This window comes from Molossus molossus, unplaced genomic scaffold (assembly GCF_014108415.1).
Source record: "Molossus molossus isolate mMolMol1 unplaced genomic scaffold, mMolMol1.p scaffold_m16_p_8, whole genome shotgun sequence".
NCBI lineage: Eukaryota > Metazoa > Chordata > Mammalia > Chiroptera > Molossidae > Molossus > Molossus molossus.
The window spans coordinates 88,499,255-88,519,363 of record NW_023425402.1 but is presented as its reverse complement, the minus strand read 5'-3'; the positions used below and the strand labels follow the sequence as shown (position 1 = coordinate 88,519,363).

Genomic DNA, 20,109 nt, shown 5'->3' with positions numbered 1-20,109 from the left:
TAATGCTTTAAGATGTCAGATTGTGGTGCCTTTATGGACACAGAAGCCATCAGGAAGTGGCACCGTTCTAGGAAACCCTTTAACTTCAAGAACGGGACGACAGACAACCAGCTGGGACCCTTTATGTTCTCCAGAGGTTGTTTGATTCCATGCCAACTGCACTGGCTTTGTCATTTTCAAACATACTAGGGTGTGTGTTTTTTTAAGTAGCATTAAAATGTGGATTTCAAAAAACTCCTGCTAGAAGTAAATTGCAGCTTACCTTGGGGCGATGCATTAAATATTTACAAGATTGCTGAAGCCCAGTAGTTTTGAAGACTTAATCATCTCCGCTAATGTAGAAATGTGCAAAAACATTTTGGCATTTCTGGGCTCCACTGACAAGTAATTAACTTACGTGTATCTAGAACTGTCATTTACATGGCCATTCGACGCAGCAGTCATAATTTCTATTTTCAACAACAGTCCTCAATTAGTACAAATCAGGCTCTTTCCCATTTCAGAAATGTTTCTATACAGCTCAGTAGGCTTTTAGAAGAGAAAGGCTAGGCATGCTTCTCACTGTGAAACACATTTCTCTTTGCAAGAGGATGTTCTTGGATTCACTCATGGGCTGTGCTGTTTTCCAATTTCATCGTCAGAACGTAAGGGCTTAGGAAGCTAAATGTGAACAGCAGCCTGAAGGTGGATGTGTGTGTGCATGTGCCTACATGTGCTTAGTCATTTATATCACCTTGTGACAGCTAGGTGATGGAGCTGTCACAAGGTAATATAATGAGCTGACCTCCCCTGCAAGTCTGACTCTGCTCCGTGTTCACCTACCTCACGGGTTGGAGCTAGGCTAGAGACACCAGGCAGCCAGGTAGATGGACAGACATAAATTCATTGTGTACTGAGGGAGTGGGGCCGGGGTGGGGGAGGTGAGGTGGGAATGGCAGTTGTTCAAGGGCCTGTTGGCTGGTTTCATTCACAATGGTGAAAAGTAGCACCATTTTCCACCTCTGCTTGTGAGTACATTTATGATGATACTGCAAACATTTTTTTCTCTGTATAAAGCCAGTCTAGTTGTAAAATCTACCCTACTGCTCTAGGCAGTGTCTCACTTCTCTCAAGTTTGTACAAATTCTCCATTAATACATCATTTATTATTTTAACAAGGTATGCAAAGCCCGGTTGACACTTGGAAGTCTGCATACACCAGTTCCCATGGGGACTGAATTACAGTTCTGTATCTGCAGGTGACACAGAAGGTCAGTTGTACAACATGGAACTGAAAACGCTTGTTGGGGAATAGTAGAAGATTCAGAATAGTGTTGCTTTTACTTCTGGGGGTATTTAAGCCCTCCCATCCCCTTTTCCATGTTTGCTTTTGTTTCGGGTCAGAGTATAAAAGGAAGAAGACTGTCGTAGCCCCTACAAGGGTCAAGCCACGGTATTCCTAGAATTAAGTAAGAGTTAACGCATATATTCATTCAAGACTGGGTTTGTGAAACTAATCTCAAATGTATTTATATGTCTTAAATGAGGTGGAAAATGTGTACTTCATGGGTGGCAGTGGGTAGGGGCAGGAAATCCTTCCTTTATTATGATTATTTGACCTTGGACTGTTTGCTTCCCAGAGACTGGTCACAACTGTTAGTGGGACTCAGCCAGCTGAGTTGGTGCTGGAGTCAGAATTTATAGGCTGCAGGATGAAAACTCCTTAGCTCTAGAGATGGACCTGGATGTGATCCTGACTCAGTGACTTAACTAGCTGTGTGACTTGAACCTCTTTGAGCCTCAGTTTCCTGATCTGTTGGGCTATTGTAACTGACAAAGATCACATATCTAAAGCACCTAGCACAGTATCTGACGTAAAGCCGAACATGTTCCCAGATGATGGGCTATTATTATATTTCTTTATTTGACCCCACACTACCTCAGGTTGTATGATGGTGGCAACTTTTGAGTCAAGATTAAACCCAGGCCCATCTGCCAAAAGATAATTTAGACTCTACATATGTACATGCATATGTGTGTGCGTGTGTTTGTGTTTTTTTTAATCCTCACCCGAGGATATTTTTACTTTTATCTTCAGATAGAGTGGGAGGGGAAGAGAGAGAGACATCAATGTGAGAGAGAGACATTGATTGGTTGCCACCTGCATGACCCCAACTGGGGCCAGGGACTAACAAGGTACATGCCCTTGGCCGGAATCGAACCCAGGACTCTTTGGTCTGCAGGCCAACACTCTAACTGCTAAGACAAACCAGCCAGCCTCATGTGTGTATGTTTTTCTGGCCAGGGTCATGCGTGTGTGTTTTTCTAGTGTAAATCCTCATCTGATTCTCTGGAATTGGAAGAAGGAAACCAAAGTGGATTTGAAAATATTTTTATTTCACACATATATGTGTTTATTATTGGCCTGTGTTTAGTAATCATCTGATTAAAGAAAAATAATACATTTAAAAATCATGTTTAATTCAGAAAAAGAAATGAGTTTACCAAACAGAGAATTATGGAAGTACTTAACCAATCTGTAGTGACTGTTCATTTCTTTTTTTTTTTTTAGTCCTCACCCAATGATATTTTTCCATTTATCTTCAGATAGAGTGGGAGGGAGGGGGGAGGGGGAAAGAGAGAGAGGGAGAGGAACATAGATGTGAGAGAGACACATTGATTGGTTGCCTCCTGCACAATCCCAACCAGGGCTGGGGATAGGTCCCCAACTGAGGTATGTGCCCTTGACCGGAATTGAACCGGTGACTGGTCCACAGGCCACGCTCTAACTGCTGAGCCAAACTGGCCAGGGTAGGATTCTTTTTTTTTTTTCCTAACATGGATTTGCTAACCATTTAGGTTATTTGTAGCACTGGGCTGGGCAATATGAGTAGATAAAAAATAGAGGTACTCCTAGAAGGAGTTAATAGCTGAACTGGAAACACCTTGAAAATAAGGACAAAGCAAAATGGACTCTTTACAACAAATGTATTATAAACTATCATAAAAGCAGCTGATGTTTACTAAGTACTTCTTACTGCTAGCACTACACTCATTTAATCCTTGCTCTTAATCCGATAAGGTAAATGATGTTGTCGCCCCAGTATTACCGAGAAAGCCAAGGGACCAAGAGGAAAGTGAATTGTTTGCAGTTACTCTTCCACGCAAAGGATTTAGAGAGGATATTATACTTGCCCTAGAGTCCTGAGGTCCCTCCTGGATCTGGACGTCTAACTGTAAAGTGAGGGAGTGGTTTGGGGTGGGAGGGTTGCTTTGGACTTTCTAAGCAGACTTGGATTTGATGAAGAGGCAAAAACAACAACAAAAATTATTTTCTGAATTTGGCAGTTGGCATCTTCTAATGTCATTTATCGTCTTTTTCACACACAGCATAAATGTTAGGCAGCCTAGAAATGAAGAGTTTTAAAGGGAGAAAGCTTTATTTCAGAAGAAAACAATGATCACATGATTGTGTGCTTTGGAGAAAACAGCCCTAAAAAGGACTTGAATTGGGTCAAGTGTCGCGAATGGCTCCGCACTGCTGTAGGGACCGTCCTGCCGCGGGGCGGGGAGGGGGCGGTCGCCGGACAGGCTGGAGGCAGTGTCCCCCCGGCAGGCCGCTGTGTGCGGCCGCTGGCCCGTGGAAGGGCTTCTCAACTGCGGTCCGAGAGCAGGCACAGCCTCCCTCCTGGCCGCACTGGAGGGTCTCGGCACGGGGCTCGTCCTCGCGACAGGTGTGGCCAGAGCTGTGTCCGCACAGACTGGGGGTGCGGGACTGTCTGGAAAGTTGGGCTGCCTTTCCAGTGTGAAGTGAGCCTTGGGGTACCAGCACGCCTTCATCCACCCGGCGACCCGCCACCTTGTTGCCATAGAAAACCTGGCCCCCATTGGTAGACAAGGCCTTCTTGCCCTGAGCCCCCGCCTCCCTCGCCGGGAGCCCGCCGCTGTGCGAGCAAAACCACCTTCTGCTCCCGCCCTGCCGCCGCCGCCGCCGCCGCGGGGAAGAGGGAGCCGCCGGCAGCCGGCCGCCGCCCTGCGAGCCTCGCGGTGAGTTCCCGGGACCGGCGTCCCGGCTGCGCTCCGCTTCTCGCCAGGGACAGGCCCTCGGCCCTGGGCGACTAGGACTGTCAGGGTTGTCAGGGCAACTGTTAATGGCAGCGGACCGTATTTTCCCCTCTGCGCTGTGCGCTGACTGTTCCCTGCGCGGTGGCTGGAAGCGGACGGGGCAAGGTGGTGCTGCCGCAGGAGGGGGAAGCGGGGATCCGACCGAACAGGCTGGGCAGTGGACGGGCATCCGGACCTGCGTGCCTGTGGTGCGGCTCTCCCGGAGGGGGTGTGTGTGTGTGTGTGTGTGTGTGTGTGTGTGTGTGTGTGTCAGGGCCAGCACATGTGCCTGTGGGGAGTAGTGGGAGGGGGCTGGCCGGGGAGGGGGGTTGCTCTAGGTGAGGGGGAACTGCAGGGCCCCAGTTGCCAAGTGGCTGGTAGTATCTGTCAGCTGTCTGCACACTGTTTACCCATAGGGGATCTATTACAAGTGCTCAGATGAACGGGCCGCTTAGAAACTAGCAGCTTCCTGGGAGCTGCAATTACATAAGCATATATTTTTAATATAATAATAATTAAAAAACAAGTAGCAGCGGTATGCCTGGATCAGCTACAGCTCTCCGGCAAGAGAGACTGAAGAAGACCAATGCAAGGCCAGTTCCCCTTGGTTTATTCACCATTAATGAGGAAGATGAACAGCAAAAGAATGGAAATTCCAGAAGACTGAAAGGTATGCATTAGCTCTACCCTTGGATGGAGCCAGCCCACCCATTTCCCACGCTGCCTGTAGCACATTTGACAAACGTGTTCGTGGTGCACACTGTGTGGAGTGCTTGTGACCTTTTAGCACAGTTTGATGGTGGCATTTACACACTTGAGGGCTGTGTGTGCATGAAATGGGGAAGAGATTTTGCAGATTGGGAAGGTTTCAGATCAGCTGCCTTTTTGACCGGAGCTATTCTTTTGACCTAGAGAGCTTTAATTTTCGTATGCTCACTTAAACCGGTACCAGTGACTGTCCTCATCAGGGGAGGAGATGTGAGTTGTCAAGGTTGAAAAGAACCTCTCCCCACCTTCCTTAGGTACATCAGGTGATTTCTGTTTAATTAGGTGAGTTTCTCCTTGAAAGGGGTGAGTTAGATCAAGTGACCTAAGACTGCAGCCTGTCCATGGGCAGAGGGTCAAGATGTTACTTCCTTTCCTAGTCTGAAATTCCAGGAGCATGAAGAGGAGGAAAACAAACAAGGAGTGTAACCAAAAGGGACAAAGCTAGGGAACAGGGAGGGAACCATGATGTTTTATCATTTCCAATGATAACTCTGCTACTGAATGTCATTTAGAGGTTGACATGTGCCGGGTGCAGAAAGGTGAGGTCTGCTGTGTGTGCCTTGTTTTGTTTTGTTTTTTCATGATGATGAAATGAAGCAGCAGCTTCCCTGGCTCCTCGAGTCTTGGGCACTGCATCATGTTCAGCTTCATCTCATACCCACTCAGGCTATGAACCACCAGGGCTGTAATTACCAGAGACGGCGACTTCATGCGTTTTTGAAGAAGGGCTCTATGTCTTGCATTTTAAGTTTCCCAGTATCCTGATTCTTGCAGCCCCTTCCTAAAACATGTATTAGCTCTTCTCTTAAGTTAGTAGGTTATGCTTTGTTGTTTATATGTACTGATTAAATTTTAGCCTGCATTCAAATTGTTCTGTCACTCGGATATCAGATTTTCCTCTGTGTGGCACAGAGCAGTAGCCTGGCAAAGTGGCAAGGAACCATCTAAGCAATGATAGAATGCGTGTTTAAATAGAATCCAGTGTCTGAAGACTACTGGCTCTCTTTTCCCTGGCTCTTGACACAATCTTAGTTTGTTTTTATTCAATATAATTCAAACTACTTTAAATCCAAAAGTATACTTCTGCTACATTTTAAAAAGAATGTTTACAGGGAAGTTTTAATAAGTAGAAATCTTAGTAGTGTAGTTGATTTTTGCCTTACTATCAGACATAGCTTCTATCCAAGGACCAAATGACCACAGGAATCTAATGATGCTATGATGGAAGGTGACTTAGCTGAATCTTTTATTTGCATGTGAATTAGACAGTTGAACCACAGTGTGCTCTTGATGAAAATGCAGTGCTTTAAATTGTGAATAGCAAATCATTTGGCCTCTTGGCAGAAGGAATGTTCACTTTCAAGTCTAACTCTGTCCATCACTAGATCAATGATGGAAATATTCTTTGTAGGTACTGTTCAATATGAAAACCACTAGCTGCACATATGGCTAGGAGCGCTTGAAATATGGCTACAACAACTGGAAAGGTGATTTTTAAATTTTAATTAATTTTAGTTGATTTAAACTTAAATAGTCACATGTGGTGAGTGGCTACCGTATTGGACAACGCAGTTCTAGTCTGCAGAGCTGTGACCTTCTGAATTTGCATCCTCTCTGTTATGCTCATTCTTAATGCTTCCTGGGGCTAGATACAGCAGTGTCCTGAAATGAAGGTGCTTATTAGGAAGGGCGTCATGGAACAGGTGCCCTCTTCCCTGCAAGGGAGCACAGTAACCTGAATTTACAGACAATTTTTTTCCCTTCTTCTTTTTTTTTGGAGACGATTTAATTTTTCTTTTCCTACTTAAATGTTATTGCCTGCTTTGAATATTTTTTTTTACCAGTCACTAGTTGCTTATACCATCTTTTACAACTTTTAATATACTTCTGTTTTCTAAATTATGATTTCCAAAGTATCAAAGCAAAATGATATACAGGTTATCTTTCATGTGTGACTGTTAAGCAATCAGACATTTTGTTTTCTTTCCTGCCCACTCCATGGTCTAATCAGCCAACCATGTTTTTATGGTTAGTATGTTTGTTTTGTCATTACTAGGACTAAAGATGCTTGCTACCTAAATCCAGTAAGCTAAATGCTCTGTGCAGGTTTACTTGGGCTAATGACAAGTAGCATTTTTCTAGGTACTTGACTGTTGGGTAACCATCATAATGAAGTCAGTAGGAATGAATATGTTGATTACCACCTGGACTTCCAGTAATGACTTTAACATCCCCTGGGGGGTGAGACAGTAGTTTGGTTAGCTGGTGGACTGGATCAGTTCTTAAAGGAGAGGTTTGTGTCCTCTGTAATCAGCAGAGGTGTAAATGTTTTACATACCTTGCTTTCTTGACTAGGACATTTAGATAGAAATTGAAAGTGAGTCAGGCTTATGCTATTGCTCTCACGCCTCAGAATCCAGACCTCAGAGTGATGCTGGCCTCAGGCCCGGCTTAGGAGAGACTGTTCAGGCACTGCGATGCCTCAATGCCCTGGGATATATTTCAAGACAAACTGTCTTATGGTGAATTTTGCTGAGTACAGTGTGATTATTACGTAGTAAGACATTTTCTCCCTAAACCAACATTTGTTAAATGCAGATTACTCTGTTGGGCACCATGAACATGATGCAGAGATGATTGACATGGTTTCTGCTCACAGAAGTGTTTAACTGTCTAGTGGAGGTAGACAGGTATGTACAAATAAAGCAAGAATGTACAGGAAATCAGGGAAGTGCTGATATGTAATGAAATTGTCTACGCACACATCTGTGCCCTTCTGTAAACTGTACGCTTCTTAAGGGCCAGGACTATTCCTCTCTCTAAGTAGCTAGTAGAGTGCATGGAACATTATTGACTGTAGGTGAACTTAACATTCAGATATACTTCACAGGCTCTTTTGGTCTTCCTAACAGGAATTCTAAGGAATGTTGAGAGTATTATATTTGTCCTTCCAAGGTAACTTGTTCGGATGTGTCTGATTCATTAATCATATTACTCTCTGCCACACTGCATTTATCTAATAGTATATCAGGAATTCTACTATGTTCTGTTGTTTTCCATCATACTATTCATCACTTTTTTGTGTGTGTGTAAAAATGAAAGTATATGTTTATAAGGTGTTATTAATTGACTACTTTATTACTATCTAAGTTAATGCCTTCTGTCCCTTTTGCTAGCCAATTGCAGGTTAGATTGTAAAGGAATAACATTTCTCCTTGAAATCAGGACACAATAGTCCTGAGAAACTGTTCTCCTTCCCCCCACCCCTCCCTCTTCGTTAAAATGTGCAGTTACAGCGTCTGCAGTGGCTTCTCTTCTCTTGGCTTGTCCACTGCCAAGGTAGGGTTTCCGCCAGTGAAGGTTTCCAAGTGAAATATAATCTACCATTTACCATTTATGTTCCTACTGGATAGGGTATGATCCAGCAACTGAGGGGTCCTCTTTGTAAATCATGAGTCTTTCTCTTTTTGAAGAGGAGTGTTATGTCAAGAAGTGTGGATGTCGCTCTGCAGTCATTGCCACACACTTCCTTGTTTCTCGTCCTCTTCTGTCCTGTAAGACTTGGACCCTCATCTGTTCCCATCGTCCTTATTCGTGCCATTTCAGGACTAGGCCAGAGGTTTTAGCAATAAAATTTTACAGCTAACAAGGCAAAAGTAGAGTTTAGAAGAGCAACAATACCCAAGATTCTCTATTGTGAGGAGGAAATCTTAAAGTCAAACTGACTGGTGCAACTTGTATTTGCTAAAGAGACCCTATATGTAATGTTTTATTCAAAGCATTTATATAAAGATAATAAGAATATGGATGTCAAGAACACAGATTATCATACCTGATGTCTGGCTTGTACTCTGTGGATTCTCTATAAATATCTGTTCAGTGAGTTGAACTGTCTCCCACACATTCTGTGTTACAGAAATAGAAATTACCATACATACGTGTCACTCTGTATAAGATGAACATGATTAACCAATTTTTTGTACAGTGTGGTACTGTACACAGTGGAATTTGCTTGCTGTGTACAACTGCAAGCTGAGAAGTGTGCCTGCTTTAAGAGCTGTAGCCGATGGGGCTGACCGAGCTGCCTATTCCAACCATGAGAACCAAACACAAGTATTTGGTGAGACTCTCCCAGCTGATAAATCTTAGGCATTATTTTCTGGAAGGTTAAATTGAGTATCCATTTCCATATGTCTCTAAGAGCAACTTTAAATGTAATTCATTGTTACCCAAGATTTTCCAAGTGATTTTGCAGGTACCTTGATATTGTCTTTAGAAGAATCTAATACCTTTACAGCAACAAAGGTCATTTCATTGAGAGAGTCCATCTTAATTCTGAAATCGTCTAGGCATTTAAAAAGAGCCCAGTTTATGTCAGACCCTCTGTGTATTAGGTTTATGTTTTAGATTTGCCAACTTCAAAAGACAGGACATACCCCGTTATAGCTCAGCTCCAGATGCAGAGGCCAGAGCCTATCACAGGTGGGCACAAGATACTGTTTGAAGTACTTCACAGAACACCATCGAATATTTTTGCTGACTATATAATACAAGTTCTATTTTTAGGCTATCTTCCCAGCAATGATTTTGTTAGTGAGAGAATTACAGCAGAGCCTGTCTAGAGTCCAAGGAATTTACCAGGTCCAGTGTGGAGTGTGAAATGAGAAGGGAGCTTGGAAGTATCAACCAAGGAAAACTATTTTCACAGTTTTGATCTTGAATATATATGGCTGTCGGGGCTAGATTCATCCTTAAATTAGAGGCGCAGACCTAATGAAGTAGTAGCAGCATATTCGGTGGAACCTGTGATCATAAAGTCATCATTGGGAACAGCAGTATGGAGGCTGATGCCACTCTGTACTCCTCATAGGATTACTTTCGAGGTCCAGAATCAAGCGCATTTGTCAAGGGGCGACTTGGAGGAGGGCTGGAGCCTTAGAATCTCTGCGGGCCCCTTTCAAAACTTTCCCAAACAAGGTAGCATGAAATTTAAGTAAAAATGCAACTTTAAGAGAAGTTTCTTCCTTGCAAACAAATTGTTGCCTCTGATCCTATACTGTCAACCTATAGGAATTCAGGACCTGCCACTGTCAAGGAGGTCAATTTGTATGATGGGAAAGTTTAACGAGGTTGACCAGTAGTGAGCAGCCTGAGTCCAAGCTTGCCAACGTTTGTTAGAAATTCAGACTAAGGTTGGGGTGAAAGACTGTTTGCTGTGACAGAAAAGGCACTGCCTGTGGAAATAGGTAACGTACTGTCACCTAACCTTTCCAAGCCTCAGGTGCACAGCTATAAATGAGATTAATAAAATCATGCTCACAGGTGGTGATGAGGATTAGAGATAATATGTAAGCACTTAGCACACTCTATGCACAATAATTGGGGCTTATTAAATGACAGTTTTAAAAATGGTCATTTGTAATCAGATGTCCTGCATTTTCTTATAACTTCGCCGACATGTTTTCTTTGTTCCAGCCCCCTAATCAGTCTCTTTTCTGTAAAGATACTTTCTCTGGTCTGAGCTCCTACCTTTTACCTTCACTTGCTTGTGAATAGAAATTTCCAGGAAGGGCTCCTCTCGTCTCAGGCCTTTGCAGTCCCTTCCCCACAGGAGGCAGACGTGACTGGACCCTTGTCCTGTATTTCCTCATGCGGGTCAGGTGTACTAGATGACAGGTAGATACTCATCTCGGTACCCTGTAATTTAGTCATGTGAAGTGAAGGAAATGAATTACACTATGTCAGATCACCTCACTTGTTGTTTTAATACGATTAAGGGAGTGTGGCCCTCGTTCCTTGGGATGAATGGTGACTGTGTGGTCTGACTTAGGGAACAGCAGCCATGGTCCTCTGCTGTCTTGGAAACCGAGCAAAAGGAATGTTTTTTTCCTTAAGTTTCGTATTTTTGGTGTTTTTTTTCCGTGTGTGTGTGTGTTTGTGTGTGTGTGTGTGTGTGTGACTTGCTTGATGGAAATGACCTAGGCTTATGGGCAGGTCCCATCAGTGACTCAGGTTCAGGCGCTCACATTTGGGGCTGCCAGCTTTATGCGGCCCATTTTTCTCTTCTCGTGCTAGTTTTAGCACCAGGACTCTTTGTTTCTGCTTTTTCTCTGGTTTGTCTCCGTAGTCTCTTTTCTTTCTCCGGTCAGTGCAGCTTTGGCAGAAGCACGTCAGGGGTCACGTGTGCAGGTGCATCTGGGCGTGTGAGGCGGGCTCCTCCCCTGCCTGGTGCCTACTTCCTTGCCTCGTCCCTGGCCACTGTGCTGCTCACCTTTACTTGTCCTTCCCTTTAAGTGTCACTTCCTTAAGACTGTCCTGGATCAGGCTAGGTCTCATGTGCTAGGCTCTCACAGGATCACGAACTTGTCCATTCTTGCTCCAACCAAATTGTAGATGAAGCGTCTGGTTGAGTAGTTGAGTAATGTCTGTCTAGACCAAGCTCTAACAGGGCAGTGTGATGGCTTCATTTGCACCGTGTCCCTAGCCCCTAATGTAGGGCCTTGTACATAGCTGAGGTTCCCTAAATGTTTGTTCCATGACTCACGAGATGACACACTGGCAATGCCAGCCCGAGGAAGTGAGGGAGCACAGCTGCCCAGGCCTTAGAACATTCCAGGGTTCAGGACTTTGGTCTGAATCTGGGAAAGGCCTTGCGACACCATATTCATCATCTTACCTGGTGATGGGACAATGACTTTTATATTAAAGACCTTTCCCTACTGGTCTTCACACCGAGATGACATGTCAGTTTTCTGCTAGGATCTTATGTCTGGGATTCTGCAGTGACTTACTTCAACCAAATTCCAGGCCAGACCATTCCAGACGCCCTTTCAACTATCTTTGCTTGAACTTCCAGAGCTCATTATGAAATGTTCATTTTGAGTCTGTGGTATATACTCATTGCAGCCACATGAGAAGTATTATAAGCATGTACCTCCCTTTTGAACAACTGAAATTCACTACCATGAATATAAAGCATAAATTGTAAGCCAGTGGGAATTTGTACTAGAGACAAATTCTCATTGAATTAAACTCTCCCAGCACTCTGACGAGTGTCACCCACTCTGCCCACTCCTCTGTGGATCAGGAAACATCTGGGAGCATGGTCCGAGCTGCCGTGAACTGGGCGGTCCGCCGTATTCCTGGTCAGGTTCCCTCTGGTTCCCCAGCCATTGCAGTGCGTCTCATTAAGCCACCCTCAGAACTTTCCTCTCATGACTCTCTTATAATACCATGTCTGCATCAGCTTTTTTTCAAGGCCCAGAAAAACAGGTTCTTTGTAAGTAGACAGTTCCTGGTGCAGACCTTTCAGTCAGCAAGGCGAAAAGATGCAAAGTAGCAACTGAGACTTTAGGATTAGAAACCTCAGCACCCTGCGTTTTCCTTAGACTTCCTTTGACATTCACGTTCCTTTTTATGTTTGTTACTCCGATTCTTCTGACACTGCAGTTGTGAATCCTAATTCTTACCTGGTGGAGTTCACTACCCTATAGCTCGCCCTTGCCCATCTAGTTGTTTAGAATACTACTACATTAACATTAGCATGCATTAGGAATGGAACTCCAAACTGGCCACCTGGGTCAAGGCTTCTGATCATCAATCAACTTGACATTTTCTCACGATCCAAGTGACTTCAGAGTCATCTTTACTCCACTGCTACAAGGTGCAATGACATTGACATTTACAATGACATCACGTGGCCTTCACTTCAACTCTATATAGCCAGCCAGCCAGCAGTGTAGGTCTATGTTGGGACTTGTTAGCAGTCCACCTACAGTATCTTGAACTCATAAATCCCCAGAGGCACCTACAAACTTCAGATGCAGCAAACACAGATTTTTGGGTCCATCCCATGTTGACAATGTGTGAGGTATTACCAGATATGTGAGCTCACCCTCCTACCTGCACCATGGCCGCACACCTTCCAAACCCTGCATCCTCTGCGTGAGGCTGGTGAACCCCCTGTGTTCTCGCGGTTATTAGTACCCTTCCAGCTCACTTGCCCTTTTTTCAAGCCTGGAACTCTTGGGAGACCACTTCAACAATGCACTTGGAATGATGCCTGGGCCTCGTGGCAGGCTCTGAGTTCCCCCCACCGCTCCCGCACGGCCTCTTCTTCCTTCGGGGCTGTGAGTGTGACTGTGAGCTGCTCGTGTCTGTGCCGCTGTCCTGTCCCCGGCCCTCAGGCGAGCCCTCACTGCCGCCGCTGGCCAGTAGTTTCACTCAAGCCACGTCGCGGCTGGCTTTCACCCCATGTCTCATTCACTCTGCCTCACTCTTCTGTTTTCTGCCACTTTGCTATGAATATTGAAGCTATATATTACTTTAGCTTCTAGGTCATAATTTATTTGCTTGAAAAGAGGAAGAAAATAAATAGGAAGGCATATATCCTATTTTATTCTAAGTAAAACTCAATGACAGAAAAGAGAACTTCTGTTTTTATTTTATGTGATTTTGGAGAAGGAAGAGGAGGGTAAGATTTTTTTTAATGTATATTTCTTTATCCTCACCCAAGGACATTTTTTGCATTTATCTTCAGATAGAGCAGGAGGGAGAGAGGGGGGAAGAGAAAGAGAAACATCGATGTGAGAGAGACACATCGACTGGTTGCCACCCACACAACCCCAATTGGGGCCGAGGACAATCTGCAACCAAGGTACGTGCCCTTAGTGGGAACCGAACTTGGGACTCTCTGGTCCGCAGGCCGATGCTCTGCCACTGGCCAGGGCAGAAGAGGGTAAGATTTTAAGTGACCATCGGCCACCAACATTGGATTTAACTAAATCCCAAGTGTCAAAGGATGGTTTCAGTTATGTGGGCAGTGACATGATTTTGGGTGAAGCATTATAGGTATAAGAGAAAAGCAAACTGAATGTTCCAGGCTGCATTGGACGTCTTGATCATTTCTTGTGGACCATTACTGCAATGGATGTTTCATGGGTGAGTTAATGTGATTAGTGGTCTATATCTTATTACTTGGAGAGAATAAGGTTAAAGAATGAGGCCATACTACTTTTAGGTGATGTGTTAGGAAGCAGCCTTCTAACAGTGCTGTCATAATCATACGGTGGAGACTTACTCAGTTATTCTCATCATCCTAGATTTGGTTCTCTGAGATTAAAGACTCTTCAGTGACTCTAGGTAATAGGAGGAATTTTTTTTCTTTTCTTTTTTTTTTTGTTGTTGATATGTGGCTATCTCCATTTTCCTCTAGTTTAACACTTAACATTTTATCTTAACACTTTACTGTGATGTTTTAGTGGGAAAGTTAAAACAGAAAAATAAATAAATAAGAAAGCCATCTTGGGTTGTGATTGATAGTTTATCCTGGACAAGGCTATATAGCATTTAGCTTTATCTGTTTCCTCCCTTGTGGCCCTGACACAGTTCATTCTTCTAAGATGTTGATTGACAAAAGCTGACATCCCTGTGTGAAGCCACAGCAAATATACTGGATCAATATATAGCTTGGGACAGTTAGGATGGCAGAGTGTATTGGTGCCAGAATTCAGAATGCTTGATCTCTGATACGTTAACAGATTGCAAAAAATCAATTTCCTTTTTCTGGTACTTAGAAAAGATCTTAGAACCACACTAATGCTTCAGGATGTATATGAGGTGACAGGTCTTTGCTAGTGTAGTCCCTCATGAAAACCAAATTTTCTGACTGGTTAAATGAGCAAGTCAGGTTTTAATGTGCTAGAAGTATCTCTGAAATTTAAAATTGAGGACTGTATGTCAAAGTAAATGTTGAATCAAGGTCCCTTGCTTCTCAGCAGTGTCGTCATGGTCTGCTGGAGGCGGTGTGGTGGAGAAATTAATAACCCGGATGCTGGAGCCAGTCTTACCACCTCTTAATGGATGCTCCCAGCAGGGCCTTAAAGAGTTCTGTGTCTACGTGCTTCATCTATAAGCCGGGGTTAGTAGCAACACCTATCTCAGGGTTGTTGGGGCTGGGGTGGGGTCACACGTGAGACGTACTGTAACTGTTCTGGCACTAACAAGCTAACATGGAAATGTAGTGAGGGTTATTTGGAAAGTTTCCTTATTTTGATGGCTTTATTGTAGGAGCTCTAAAAAAACAGCATTTCTGCTAAGACTTCTAAATTTTAGAAGACTTGAAACCAATAGAAAGAAAGTTGTACTTGTTCTATGAGGATCCATTACATACAGATTATGTTTCTTCTATATTTGACTTTTTATTAACGTGAGAATCTCAGATGCCTAGGGATTGTATAGCTGGAACAAATATTTTTACTGAAACTCATTATCCTTGACAGTTACTTGCATAATACCATGGTGAGCCAAGTAGCACTTTTGTCAGCCACACAAAAATGAAGACATTGAAGTGTGTTCGAAACTGTAATGTATTGTTGTGTTCTTCTTTGTCTTCTTTTTTAAAATACGTTTTTATTGATTTTTTAGAAAGAGGGAGGGAAAGATAGAAACATTGATATGAGAGAGAAACATCCATCAACTGCCTCCTGGCATGCCCCCTACTGGGGATCGAGCCCACAACCAGGGCATGTGCCCTGACCGGCATGAAACCGGGACCTCGCAGTCCCTGGGACGATGCTTAACCCACTGAGCCACCCGGCCGGGCTGTACCACAATCCAATCATCGATTGAAGGATCCTTCTGTTGTTTCTGTGTGTTACCCACTGTGAATAGTGCTACAATAAACATAGGGGTGCACGTATCTTTGCGAATAAACGTTTTCAAAGGTTTTGGGTACATCTACCCAAAAAATTTGAAAACGTTTATTCGCAAAGATATATGCACCCTTTTGTTAGAAAAACAGACACGCAGACCAATGGAACAGAATTGAGATCCCAGAAATAAACTCACATGTATATGGGCAAATAATTTTCAAAAAAGGAGCCAAATAGAATAGAGAAAGAAAAAAGAAGCGTCTTCAATAAATGGTGCTGGGAAAACTGGAAAGCCACATGCAAAAGAATGAAACTAGACTACCGTTTATCCCCATATAAAAAAAAAACAAAAACAAAAACAAAAAAAACCGCCCTGGCCGGTTTGGCTCAGCGGTTGGAACGTCGGCCTGCAGTACAGAGAGACCCGGGTTCGGTTCCCGCTAAGGGCATGTACCTCGGTTGCAGTTTGTCCCCGGCCCTGGTTGGTCATGTGGGTGGCAGCCACTCGATGTGTCCCTTCACATCGATGTTTCTCTCTCTCTCTTCCTCTCTCTCCCTCCCGCTCTATCTGAACAAAAAATGGAAAAATGTCCTCGGGTGAGGATAAAAAAAAAAAAATTAACATTTTGTTTTTTAAAAGGGAGTTATAATTTATAATATTTTGAAAATTATCATTTTAAGAAATAATATAAAAATCAGGGAGCTAACATAATAAATACCCATATATCCGGGACCCAGACCATTTTTAAAAATATTTAAATACTTTGTATTAAATATATATGATATTTATGGGAAACATAAATAAAATATTATATGTTTCTCTCTCTCCCTTCCTCTCTTTTTAAAAAATCAATAAAAACCTATTTTTTTAAAAAAGAAGGAATCTGCAACCAGCCCCGGCGCCTGTGTGCCATGTCCGTGGCGATGGTAACTGCCCTCCCTCGGTTCTGCACGGCAGGGGCACCATCTGTTTCTTCCCCCAGTGACCCAGCACCCCTGGCGAGAACACTGAGCGTGAATGCAGGCTGCTGATGCAGTACTTTCCCTGCCCTCCTCTAGGGGAAGAACTTCCTGAAGAACGCTGGTGTTCCCATCACTTAAAAAATCTACTTTAGCCAGTATCCAATTTTGCTTATTAAAACCAAGTGCCATTTTATACCAATCTAACTGGCAAAAAGCAAAACCTAACTAAGTCCGGTCTGGGTGAGGATATGGGGAAATGTGGACCCTCACATAAAATAAGGGGGTCTGTGCTGGTCAAGTACTTTGGGAAGCAATGTGGCCTGTGAAGGCACACACACCACTTCTAGGAATACAGAGAAAGCTGCACAGACGCCCAAGAAGTCTAGAAATGGTCACTGCAGCATGATTTGTAGCAGTGAAACAAAACACGAATCAACTTCTCTGTTCCTCATTTGGGGAGTGGTAACTCAGCTGTGGTCAAGTCACATTAAAGAATTAAACTATGGTAAACTACACTGCAGAATTCTAGGTATCAGTTAAAACAAATAAACTATATTGATCACTTTGGAAAGGTATCTCAAAACGTAAGTGAGGAAAAAAGTACAAGGTAGTAAATTGATACATTAATGTGATATAATTTATATAAATCTAAACACACAAATGATATTATTGAAAGGTCTATACATGTAGTAAAAGTGCAGGAACAGAGGGGAAGAGAGAATGGTATCTCCCTGGGAAGGAGAAAAGGGAGGGAGGGAAGGAAGGAGGCAAGACCATGGGAGGACACGCAGGAAACTAACCTCTCAGACCATGGGACGACCCTCAATCCACTGAGCCACACTGCCCAGCCAGATTCCCCTTCTTGAACAGCGCATCTAGTTTATGGGCCTGAACCTTTCGGGTTTTCTCTTCATACTGCTTCTTCTCTTTGGTCATTCAGCATCACTACTATTGGATTACCAGAGAAAAAGCAAAGGATATAAAAGTTAAGTTGGCCTTCTTGAAATAAAAAATTATACTAAGGTTTCTTTTAGGATGAAGAATGTAAGTGGAGGGGAGGGGAGAGGCAGTGTTTGGGAAGATTTCTGGGGAGAGCATGTGTTGAAAACATTGCTTAAAATCCGATTTGGTCATTATCTGTGGCTTTCCATTATTCATGTAATCTTTGGACCTGCTTAGCATTTGTAAAGTATAAAGTCTACCAGTGCAAAGCATTAACATGAATAATTGAAAGGTAGGGAGTTTGCTATACCTGACTGTGGGTTTTCCTTTATTGTTGTGGAGGCTATTTTAGTGACAAGAGGAAGCTTAGCCTTGCAGACTGCTCGTCTGGAGGTTGCAGTTACGGCCTCAGCTCAACCACATTTCACGACACATTGTATGGTTGCTTTATTTTCCTGGAAATAGAAAGTTTCTTTGCTGGGAAAATAAAAAAAGTATTGTCTCTACCTATATCAGTTATAAGAGTACAATCTGACTTCCTGGGAGGAGAGCTGTACTTAGCATAATCATATTAAATTAATTAAGTCTAATTATTATTACACTTACAATTTAAAACTACCTTGGTCATTGCTCTGACTTACTGACTCAGGGCCCCTAGCCCCTATAAAATATCCCTCCCAAATTCTGGGGCATTTCCCCGGGGGTGTCCGATGTGCTCACAAACAAGGCTACGTGCACTGGTGCCACCCCCATCCATAAGGAACCTTCCCTGCTGGTCTTGTGCCATGCACTGCTTCACCAGGTACGCTGTCAAGTCGGGTTTCCCAAACTGGTGTTCCACAGGTTACCTTCTGCAGGATGACAACAAAAGGGGACTCTAATTCAGATCAGTTTGAGAAATGTATTTCTTTACTGTAGGACTTGTAAAGGGCATTTAATATGGTATTCTGACTCATCAAAAAAAGGAATTTATCGGATTTATATTACCAGGGAATAATTTTGTGTGGGGGGTGTGTGTGTCAGCCGCACACAGCACCACCTTAGGAAGTTCCGTAGTGTTTGTGTGTCTGCACATGTGCAAAGCACCGTTCAGGAAATTCTTCACTTGCCACCACATGGCACCGAAGCTGTGAGCTGGTTTGTTGCAAGTGGATGAGTTCAGTTTTTTTGTTTTTTTTTAATGGCTTCTGGTAGATTCTTTGGCTAGACCTGATGCTTCTGAATTTCTCTGAAAGTCACACTTGGACCCCTGCTACATAACAAGTCTATAAATCTAACATGGCTGCCGATGAAAAATGCACAAAAAAGCATTTCAGCCTTTTCTAGTTCTTAATGTGGAAGCTGGAAGCAGATGCTACCTCAGTGAATACGAGATCCTGGCCCATGGAGCCACGGCTGCCTCTGGCCCTGTGAACTCATGGGAGGGGTCTTCCGTATTCTGCAGCCTCGTGCACGGACTGTGACCCCTCTGCATTTGATGTTCCAATGAGTATAGAAGAGAAACTTGTGATGGGGACTTAAGTGTCCATGATGGACCTGTTAATTTTCTGTATTCTGGAAGAATAAGTGCAATGAAAGGTAAACCATGCTGTGGTCTGATCCTTCTGTAAATTACTTTTTGACGTGTATGTAATAAAAGACATCTGGACAGAAGATTGAGATAAATAACGGGGGTAAAATAAATGATGTGTAAGAGTAAAGAGAAAGGAATGGAAAGGAAGGTCTGAAAACGTTTCTATTTCCAGCTTTATAGTATTCGGTTAGTAACAGAAATGAGAACCACCATGAAGGAGCATTTACCACGTGAGGGGCCCTGAGGGGCACGTTTCCACGGGTTCTCTCTCATTTAATTCTCACAACAGTCTCTTAAGGAAGAGATTTAGCTCTGTTTTATACAGTAGGATACTGAAGCTCCAGGATGAAATAACCAGCCAAAATGACACAGCCAGTGAGTGGTGGACCAGCAGACACCTGTCAGACTCCAAGCCTCCTTTCACTCTTCTACTCACTCTGTTAGGGTAGGAGCTGGAAGGGAAGTCAGCTCCTTTAATTCCCATCCCTGAGGATTTACAGTGAGGAAGCTGACTTTGAGGGGCCCATTGCCCAAAGCCTCACAGTGATGGTCACTGTTCTGCTCCTTCTGGCACTAAATTCGTGAGATTTTTTTTTTTTTATCCTCACCCGAGGACATTTTTCCATTTTTTGTTCAGGTAGAGTGGGAGGGAGAGAGAGGAGCAGAGAGAGAGAGAGAAACATCGATGTGAAAGGAACACATCAAGTGGCTGCCACCCGCACAACCGACCAGGGCTGGGGACAAACTGCAACCGAGGTACGTGCCCTTAGCAGGAACCGAACCCGAGTCTCTCGGGACTGCAGGCCGACGCTCTAACCGCTGAGCCAAACTGGCCAGGGCTCCCCCAATTATTCTTAAGCTTATGTGCCCGGGCAGTGCCAGAAGAATGTTTGGATTATGGTTTATAAAAGATGAGCTTATACTCCTCTGAAAACAAGAACTTAGAAAAATGTTTAAGGTTGGAGTATGTGGTTGCTGGTAAATCGCAGCGGGTTTTGGAACACCCACGTTTTGAGACTGTTTAATCAGAAGTCTGTTTCTTGCCATTCCGATCCCTCTGGGAGCCAGCTAGAAACTCAGTAGTATGGCCACCAGGGCAACACTTGGCTGCTTTAGCACTCCTATTCT

General features: G+C 43.6%; 1 protein-coding gene across 2 annotated transcripts in view; it reads left to right on the top strand.

Moving 5' to 3' along the window:
• The window catches only part of MAP7 (microtubule associated protein 7), a 174,689-nt gene that overhangs the window by 17,284 nt on the left and 137,296 nt on the right, over positions 1–20,109 (top strand). The window contains exon 1 of one of the 2 annotated variants that reach the window (XM_036248795.1): positions 4,384–4,753. The exons of the other annotated variant lie outside the window; for it this stretch is intronic. Coding sequence (XP_036104688.1) covers positions 4,621–4,753 — 133 coding nt within the window. The 5' untranslated portion in view covers positions 4,384–4,620. Of the gene's footprint in view, positions 1–4,383; positions 4,754–20,109 lie in introns of those variants that run through there. 2 annotated transcript variants of the gene reach the window in all.